The sequence below is a fragment of the Leuciscus leuciscus genome (assembly GCF_965113295.1).
Source record: "Leuciscus leuciscus genome assembly, chromosome: 3".
NCBI lineage: Eukaryota > Metazoa > Chordata > Actinopteri > Cypriniformes > Leuciscidae > Leuciscus > Leuciscus leuciscus.
The window spans coordinates 59,630,858-59,641,626 of NC_138727.1; the positions used below are offsets into that span (position 1 = coordinate 59,630,858).

At 37.5% G+C, this 10,769-nt stretch overlaps 1 protein-coding gene across 1 annotated transcript in view; it reads right to left on the bottom strand.

Moving 5' to 3' along the window:
* Positions 1–10,769, bottom strand: part of LOC309493708 (B-cell receptor CD22-like) — a 273,995-nt gene that overhangs the window by 102,286 nt on the left and 160,940 nt on the right. The window contains exon 3 of the mRNA XM_082162914.1: positions 8,319–8,654. Within this exon, the coding sequence (XP_082019040.1) occupies positions 8,319–8,654 (336 nt within the window). The remainder of the gene's footprint in view (positions 1–8,318; positions 8,655–10,769) is intronic.

A 10,769-nucleotide genomic window follows, 5' to 3' on the forward strand; every position in this document is an offset into this window, starting at 1 on the left:
TACAAGCAAATATGGGACAATTACAAATAAAACTGAACATTTAAAGGGAGAGTTACAGGAACACTAAAGACAGAATAACAAAAGCTGATTATATTTGAGCACTTTGAGAGCAAAATATATATATACATTTTCCATTGTGAATGTGCAGAATTATGATTTTGTTCAGTATATCAGAATAAAATGATCAATTATGATTTAAAAGCAGGAAGATGTTGTAAAATGAGAAAGCATAGATTGTTTGTCGCAACTGAACATCACTTTAGGTGTTTTGACTTAATTTTAACATATATTTAGACAATAACAATTCACCAGCTTTTAACTTTCATTTAATTCCATTGTTACATCATGTTTCTTAAACTATACAGAAATTCATCTCTTGTGACTCATCACTGATGATCCCTGTCAATCATCAGTGGCTCCGCCCACAGAGCTCAGGATTGGTTCATTTGTGCTCCGCCTCTCACTGCAGAATCTTCCTGTTGATCTGAACAAACAATATGATGAAGAAAGACTGACTGAAGTTCATACACAACATTATAAACCCTTTCACAAGATACATAAAACAATCACACTATACTGAAGAGAGTTTTATTGATTATATTGAGAAGAGCTGCAGGTTCTGACACTTACTGATGGATTCTCATGTTTAGAAAAGCTCTGAGGATCAAGAGTCTTCAGGAGGTCTGCGAACAACGGTCTGTGTGAAAGAGAGCGAGAGATCGGTCATGTGATCATCTGTGATGGAGTATCTGACTTTGACGTCTCACTTACTGTGAGTGTGTCGTACAGGTCAGAGGTCGTGGACTTGAGCTCAAGAGCTGTATATGTGTCTTCATTGGGATCAGAGATCTACAGGAGAGACAGAAGGTCTTTACATCACAAAATATCACAATCAAAATAATAAATATACATTTTTAAAAACATGATCAGTGATAAACTTTGGAAAATACACAATTTTATGGAAACACTATCAAAAAAGTTCCCTGACAATGTTCAAAGTAAAGGTCTTTTTCATATGTTCGTAATTTTAACAGTAAAAAACTGTAAAAAAGCAACGAAAATGACATGTTAATTGCTTAACAGAGATACCCTTACTATATACAGTGAAAAATTGCAATAGCTCTCACGGGACATTTCATGTCATTTTAATGAACATTAACATTTCATGTTAATTGTACGGATTTTGGAAGTACACTGTAAAAAAAAAACCTTACCGTTGCATTTATTGTACCTTACCGTAAAAAATACAGTAGCAATTGTTATGTTTTACATCATTGAACAAAAATTTACGGTAAAAAACTGGCAGCTGTGGTTGACAGTGCTTTACCGTAAAAAATACAATAGAAATATTTGTGTTTTACGGCATTGAACTAAAGTTTACAGTAAAATACTGGCAGATGGATGCAAGTGCTTTACTGTAAAAAATACAGCAGTAATATTTTAGGTTTTATGGCATTGAACCATGGTAAAAAAAAAAAAAAAAAAAAAAAAAACTGCCAGCTGTGTTTTCCTATAATTTAAAAATATTGTATTACAAACCAATTTGTCATAAAAGTTATTATTGAGAATTAGCAGTGGTTCAGAAGTTTATATTTTATTGTAAATAATAAAGTTTGAAGTCACCATTATGGAGATCAGTGTTTGCTTTAGTTGGGCTCTTGACCCTTGACTTTCTAACATCAGATTTTCTCTGACTGTTTTAACTGTGTTTATAAAACACATTCCTTATGACATGAAAATCAGAGATAAAATGTGATCAGGTGTTGATGGCTATTTATTGATGGTGACATAATCGTCATGTAGTGTCCTGATCTCATAAAGAGTCTTATCTTTCATTATGTTTATTACTAATATATTTCTCATTTTTGAGTGTAATAGTTCTGTGTCATTACCGCATGCGAGCCAGCAGTGACAAAGAAGTAATCTGAAGAACTTTAAAACCACATGGTGTATAAAAAAGGTTTTGAACTACTGTATGATGTAGACCAACACAGACATCAAGAATCAGTGTGTGAATCTCAACAACGGTGACAATCAACAAAATGATCAGATAAAACTCTGAACATCACAAAACAAGCTACGAAAAAGTTGCAACAAAAACAACAGCAAAAATAAAAGCAGATATAATAATTAAAGAAAATACTAAGGCAATTCAGCATAATTTATTCATGCTGCAATGCATGCTGGGAGATATTGATGAGTTTTGATTGAATGCTCCCATCATGCACTGCACTTTTATCATCACCGTTGTTGAGATTCTGTTCAAACCTTTATTGCGCACAATGTTTTAAAATTCTTCAGATTATCACAACACTGATGGATCACATGCTGTAGAATCATAGAGCTACTACAGTCAATAATATACAATTATTAATATGAAAAACTTTTGCATTCAACTGAAGCGATGAAGTGCACAGAAGTGTGAGCGTTTGCTGCGGTAACGAAAAATGGCGAAAACATCCTTCATCTGAGATGATTCCCGAATACATATGTTACTCCATGTTTCATGTTAGTAAAAGCTATATAACATTAACAAAATAAAATAACATGAATTTCTTCAAAGTTTGGTCTTGATGTGGATTTTATAGTTTCTGCAGTTTTTCTCACTTTGCTTTCTCTTAATTTGAGCCACAACACAGAGATTAGACCATGTGTTTTGACCAGATAAAATATAAATCAATGAGAAATTATTGCACGTGAATGAAGTGATCTCTGATTGGTCATGTATCTTGTACAAAACCCTTAAAGGGATACTTCAGGATTTAGCATTAAGCTTTGTATTAGTAGAAAACCTGTAGTATTTTCGAATTACCGTGCTTTCTACCCTCATATCCCCCTGAGATGAGAGATTTATGTATTTTTTGTCTGGAAAAAATCCTCCGATGACGCAAAAATCGTCATTTTGCGTCATCGGAGGATTTTCTGGCTAGAGGCTAAAGACTACAGCCAGTAGGAGGGGCTGTCCCGCATGTTCTCAACCCGCCCATAGAGGGATCTCACTCACAGAATGTACTAGCTGTGTCCCAATGTGAAGGCTGCATCCTTCGAAGGACTGAAGACTTCAAGGACGCCCCATGTAGCCTTCATAGGATTTCCTAATTGCGCAACCAGGTGTTTCTGATCACCGCTCCTCAACGGTGCGAGAGGACAGCTGCCATCCTGATCATTCATTTGATATAGCCTAATTGAGTAAACAGCTATGGAGCCAGAATTGGCTATTGTCATTTTTATGTTTTATATTTTACTGGAGGACATGGTGAGGATGTTTCAGCCCCGGCGCTGCCAGGTCATGTATTTTTGGTTTAGCCCTGTTTGAATATAAAACCCAATTGAATATAAAAAGTCCAGTATTTCTCGCGCTCATCATCGGCAGCTGTCACGGTTGCCAGGCGACAAGAACAGTCCTTGTAGGCTAGACCGGTCCGAGCGCTTCAGATGCGCCCTTTGATATGGGACATATCAAACTTATATGAGACTTTAATTTTCAAACTGATATGGGACTTTAATTTTCGGAACTGCATATTTCATTAAATATTCACGTACAAATGTGAAGTGACCTACTGAAGTACCTTTTTTCCCTCACATATGATTTACATTAAACTACACAAAAGTATATAATGTAACAACCTTGAAAATATTCAGAAGTAAAATGCAGGAGTAGCATAATATAAATACAAACTATAATAAAAACCCTGACAAGGAGTTTTTCCCCCTGCAGAATACATACCTCTAGTTTTACTCTTGATACTAAAAACTTGTTATTAAAAGTACTTTTTTCAGAAATTACTCTTTTTGAAAGTCTAATTATTATTCTAACAAATTCTAATTTTTTTCTTATTTTATGTACTGTAAATGTTTGTTGATTTTGATATGTTTAACGTATGTTGTTAATAGTTGGAAAAAGTACTTTAATGTAGCCCATGGAACAAATGATTTTCATTTACCAATTTTATTTAAAAAAAAAAAAAAAGTATACAAGAGTTTGTTTCAAGTAGAAATTATGACTGTCAAAAAAAATAAACAATGTCCAGAACAATTCATTCTCTTTTATTTACACATTTAAAGTTACATAAAAATAATGTACAGATTTTCTTTCCTTTTAAAAAAATTGTGAAAAAAGTTAAAGAATATGTAGAAAAAATATATTTTTCAATCATTTTCTCAAGATGAGAAAACAGCCTGTCCATCCTCTCCCTACTCTCCTCGCCTCTGCCTTCGTGCTGGTGCTGCTGGTGCTGGTGCTGGCTCCTCCTCACCGTGGGCACCCATTGCTGAACTGGACCCTGAGGACAAACCAGGGCCGAGTTTCAGCAGTGGGTTTCCCACTCACACCCTCACCTGTCCCAGGACACTTGCAATCCTAAGGGCAGAGCAAATGAACCATGGCTTGTTAACAACAGCACAATACATTTCAGCAAAGACGCGTGTATTAACTTTCTTACTTTGTATTGTTTTTCTCCTGAATTGCTCTAAAAAAGCTTAACACAGGGGTGCAATCTTAAGTGCATTGTTAACACTGCAAAATATGACACATCAAGACATGCATACAAAATACTTAAGAAATCATATTTCTATATACTCAAATTTGGTTAAAACCACATAGCTTTCATGACAGCACTACAAAAACACATAAAAGTGAAACCCCATTGCCTTATCAACTGCTTTTCTTATTGTTGTGGGCTTTATAGGGTGAGTGATATTTCTTATAATACACAAGTGAGATAGACTAGTGCAAATATTACAAATAGGTCGTTAAACTAATATTAGCACAAGTTTTGCCTCAAACTACCTGACAAATGAAGCCACGCAATGGTGACGAAGGAGTTAAGATGAAGTTTATAATAAACTTTAACTCGGTTTCACTAGCCATTTAAATAAATGAAAACATAATACTTACATTTAAATGTGAATTTGCTGTCCACCACCGATCTCTAGTCTCGGCCGTCTTTAAAAATAACAAATAAATGCTGTCGTCAACGGCGCGCAATGAGTTATGGGGTAGAATAGGGTAGGATAGGCCGCTAAGTGTTCATTTATGTATCCTTCCTTTCACGGGGAAACAAAGGACGCATTTGGCGTCGCTTTTGAATCAGGGTAGCCTTCGTCGCGTCGCGATGACGCAACCGGTCTTCAAATACGGACTTCGGAGGATACAGAACTGAATTGGGACAGCCTTCATCGCACCGCGGTGACGCAATCGGCCTTCAAATACGGCCTTCGGAGGATGCAGCCTTCACATTGGGACACAGCTACAGTGTCTGTCAGCCATCTTTCTTTGGAAGCTAAGCTAACAGGCTCTTGTTCTGTGGAGAAAGCTGAGTAGTAGGAGAAAGCTGAGTATTAGGGGTTACCATCCTCTTTTGTGGATGGATGTCCGGCCGTCGAGATCGTCCAAAATGTCCGGGATTCGGCTTTTGCTTTCTGCAGTCGCCATTCATTGTTTACATGCACACCTTTTGTTTCAATCTAACTGAATTAATTCCGATTGGTGAATCTGAATGTAGTGTTTACATGAAACAAGTGATCGGCTGATGTGCGTTTTAACATTGCTAAGAAAATTCCCGCTCCTCCGTGAGAGATACGAGACCGGTGCGTCTCACAGGTGTCGCTCATCAGTAATCATGCCACCGTCCTCGCGCCCTTCTCCCACGGCCCTCAGCCTCGTCCTGCTCGCCACAGTTAACATAATGAATGGCGACTGTAGAACGCAAAAGCCGAATCCCGGACATTTTGGGCAAACTCGGAGACTCACTAGTAACCTAACCTTGTTGTTTTCAACTGCGCTCTCTAACCGGTAGGCGTGGCTTGGGAGTGGCCTCCTAGGGCAGCGAAGCAAGTGCATTCTGGGAGTTGTTGTCTTACATCACATTTTCTGGCTTTTCTCAATCTGGAAAGCTCCAAATTCAAAAATTTCTTAACATTTCTTCTACATAAATGACCTATTTTAAATACACATTCATCTTTCCAGAGGCGAAGTATCCCTTTAATGGCTTGAGTCATCATTAATTTAACAGTAAATTATAATTAAAAACTTCAGCAGATTGGTTAAATTCACTAAAAAAACGTCACGGCCAAGGCCATTCACAACTGCCCACTAAAATCAGCTTTATTTCATCATTTTTTTATATTATAGTACAAACTGGTTACCGCTGGATTGGGAAGGTTTGAATCCTGTCACTTTGTACATTTACAGTCTGAAACACAGATAACGGCTGATCGATTCATTCTCTGCTTTTGTGAAGTCATGTTTAGATGATTTACCTGTTTCACTGTGTGATCTTCAGATTTAACACTCCTTCCTTTCTTTCTGTTATAATGAAAGACATTAGCAGCATATGGATTTATTTGAAAGATTACTAATAATTAAAAACACAAATTAGCCAGTTCCTACATTAGACCACAAGTGAATTTATACAATTACTGCAGTTTTTTTTTTATTGAGCTCACATTATAAACAGGATGAAGATGATGATGATGATGATGATGATGAATAATCCTCCAGATATCGCTGTGATCACAATCACATTCCCACCAGCAACATGATGAACTGAAAGAGGAAGATCATCATGATTAACTCTCCAAACTGATGAATGATGTGAAGATACAGGAGTGTGTTAATAAAAGCTTCACCTGTGACAGTTACAGTTAGTCTGTATCTACAGATACATGTTTGAACAAGTTCTGGATTAAGTTTAAGGATGACTCTCACAAAACTGTTTAAGACAAATTAAAAATAATTTGTTCTTTTCCTAATTCACAATATATGTATACACTGCAACCACAAAAACTGAGGATAAAAAATAAAAAATAAAAAAAAAGCCAGGCTCCCAGCGCCCGAACCAGCAGGACCAATGGAACCACAGATGTACCCGTGGAGGGGCAGCGAGGTGGAGGACAGGGACCCGTCCCGGAGTGGGGTCTGAGTGTGCAGTGCAACACGTACCTGGCTCCACAGTTTGGCAGGGCGTGCGTGAGAAAGCATACGGCTTGTTCTGAGACACTGCTTATGATTTATGTGGATTCAAAAAGAGGAGTGGGTGGATGTTTATTATTATAGGGTGGTTGTGTACACACACTGTCGACACATTTATGTTCAAACACTATGTAAAAGTGAATTTTGCATAATAGGTGCCTTTAAAAACCTTGTTAAATTAAAGTTTACAAAAACGTCATAGAAGTTTATAAAAATTTAAAATATATATATTTTTAATTTTATATAAAATATATATTTTACAAAGCATGTTCAACTCTAAAACTTCAAGAAAATCAAAGCTAAATATCTGAACAAGTTCTGTGACAAATTTTAGGTTGATGTCTCAAAGAGTTTTTTTGAGCGCAGTACCAAACTTTTCCACTAGATGACATCCAGACTCCTCTGGTGACCATATAAGGACTCTTCTATTTCCATATATGGATTGAGTGATCTTAACCATATATTTCCATACTTTAAAAAAATATTTATGAAGTAGACATCCTATTGTTAATATTTGATTTGATTTGAATTCAATCTCTAAAACACATATAACACCATACAGAAAGAATCACAGTGTGTGTTATAATTCGGCAACACATCTTTTGAAAATCAGTCGCCAAATATGAAAACTACAGTCTGAACACTTTCAAATGCTATATAGTTGGTCAAGATTATTTTAGGTTTAGACTAAGATAGTATTGTTATAAATGTATAATGGCAAGTGTCCCACGGGTGTCGGGGAGGGGCAGTCTTAAAAATAGTGGTTAAAACATTTTTATAAATCATAAATTCAGAAATGTATTCTTTGTAATGTGTGAAAAGTATTGATATTAAAAGTTCATTATTTGTACCTGAATGTAATTATTATAATGTTTTTTCATAGTGTGATTTTTGGGGAATTGAATACAATTAGGGTCAGTTTGACCCGGACCACACAGACTGTAACCAGAAATGTAAAGTGCATGAGGGTTAAAGAGAGAAAGTCAGTCTGTACTCACACATGACATTGAGCTGAACAGCAGGAGAGATGTGAGTGTGTCCGTCTACAGCACAGCTATATCTGCCTGAATCCTCTCTTCTGACTGACTGCAGCAGGAGTTCATTGTTTCTGTCTCTTCTCTCAGTTAATGGCTGTGAGTTTCTGTACCAGATGAATGTTGCTCTGTCAGTCAGAGCGCAGCTGCTTTTACATCTCAGATTGACTGAATCTCCCTCTGTCACTCTCTCAGGAGACTCCACCTGAAGATCTGAACACAACACACACATTATATCTAGTGCTGCTGTCATACACTGATTATTATTCAACATAATGCACAGAAGAAGAGATAAACCTCATCAAAGTCACCTGTGACATTAAGAGTCACTCCAGGTTTACCAATCCATTTCTTATCATATCTATAAGTGATGAATCTGAAATAGTACATGTGTGAATCCTTCAGTGTCACATGACTCAGTCTGACGGTGCAGTTCTGCTTGTGATCTCCCAGATACTGAAGCCTCTGACTGTATTCAGGGTCATTAGACAGATCTAGAGGCTCTTCACTATTTTTAGCCCAGAATACTTTCATGATCTTATATCCAGTAGGGTATGTATAAGTGCATCTCATTATCACTGTTGAGTCCTTTAGTGCACAGATGTGTGAAGGACTGTAACTCACACCCCAACCAGCACTAGAAACCCCTGAAACACAGAATTCATCAAACTGTAAATGTTGTTTTATCTGTTATATTGGACCATGAAAACATGACAATACTTTATTACTACTAGATGTACCGCATGGCGGTACAAAATATGACCGCCGCTCAGGCCTGCACTGGCTTTCCACAAAAATAAATGACGTGGCGCAATTTGGCTGTATTGCGTGTTTATGTATATACCTAAAAAAAGTAGTAGTATGTGCATGTCTGTCTGTGTGTGTGTGTATGTGTGTGTGTTTGTGTATGTGTGTGTCTGTGTGTGTGTGTGTGTCTGTGCGTTAATGTATGCGTGCGTACATGTGTGTGCGCGTGTGTGTTTGTGTGTGTGTGTCTGTGCATGTGGATTTGTATGTGTGTGTATGGGTGTGTGTCTGTGCGTGTGGATGTCAGTGTGTGTGCATGCTTGCGTTTGTTTGTATTCCTGCATGTGTGTGTGTGACAGTATCATCCTAAACCAGCAACCCTTCGCTCAACACCACCATCTACAGGCCGATGAGTGTACAGTCACTAAATGTGCACATAAATGAATTTATTTTATACCCCCCCATGGATGAAATTCTACGAAGCTTAGCATACCCCCAGAGGATGTCAAGTTAATCATACACATGAAATATGGTGCAGTTCTGAACATCTCAACTGAAGATAGGGGCGATTAAAGCAGAATAATATTGCATTTTCATTTTTTATGGGAGAGGCGCAAATCACAAATGAGTGATTATGAGCTAGGTTGATGTGGGCCCTTAAGACCAACATACCATAAAAATGTCTTCATCCTCGGTGCCACGGTTCAAGTAGTTATTTAGGAAAAACTGCATTTTTTGGGTTTGGGGGGGCCCAGCGCGGGGGGGGGGGGGGGAGTGGCCCCCGGGGACCAAACGAAATTTTTCCGTAAAAGTCTAGTGGGGCTACATGCCCACCAAATTTCATGTTCCCCCGTGTTTCGGTGTCCCTGGTATCGTTGAAAAAAAAAAAAAAAAAAAAAAAACTTTGACAATCCCTATATGACCGCTTTCGCTAGCTACACTAGCGGCGGTCATAATTAGAAAACAGCGACTCATTACAGGAAATATAAGATAAATGTAAATAAATAATCTCAGTGTGAATTACTTTAAGACAGAGGAGTGAAGAGAGAACCAAGAAATCAGCCAAAAACAACAAGCTGCACAATTACAGTTTTTCTGAATTGCTAAAACACATTTCTTGAAACCATCACTCACTTTCTCAAAACCTTAAACACAAAAGCAAATGTTCAAAACTCATTCAGAGAATCTCTGACTCTTCTGGCAAAATCAAACAATGCTTTCAGATCTTACACACATCAGTCAATATTATAAACACTACAGATCATTCGTTAGACACTACATAACAAATGGAGAACACAGAATCCAAAGCATGCAGTTACAGGAGAAATATTTATTTATATATTGTAACAAAGTAAACAAATTTTGCAATTATGTAATAAAGTAGTACTGACACCTGACAGTGGAGAGGAGAATAAATACTGTATGCACTGCAAGTACTGTATAGTATTGTACTGAATATTGTATAGTATGGAATGTCTGTATATTCAGCATTTGCATACTGTGAAATACAGTGACCAACTGCAGAAGCCCAAAAGGTTACAGTAAAAAACTGTAAATGAAAAGCATGTTACTGTAAAGTACAGTCAGAAGAGTTGAGCAACTGCAGAATCAAGGTCAGTGAGAGAGATTTATTCTGCTTCAGCTTCACGTCTTCATGTCGGTCCGGCCGGAGAATATCATCTCTGCAGGAGAAGAGGAAAACCCTGAAGCAGATCCAGCCTTGACAACATTCTCCACACCTTCCTCTTCCTCCTCGTTCATCACCTCTTTCACACACTCTTCCTCCTCTTATACTCAGACTCTTCCTCCTCTAACTCACACTCTTCCTCATCTTATAATCATAATCTTCCTCCTCTTATACTCATACTCTTCCTCCTCTTATACTCACACTCTGCCTCCTCTTATACTCACACTCTTCCTCCTCTTATTCTCACACTCTTCCTCCTCTTATACTCATACTCTTCCTCCTCTTATACTCACACTCTGCCTCCTCTTATACTCACACTCTTCCTCCT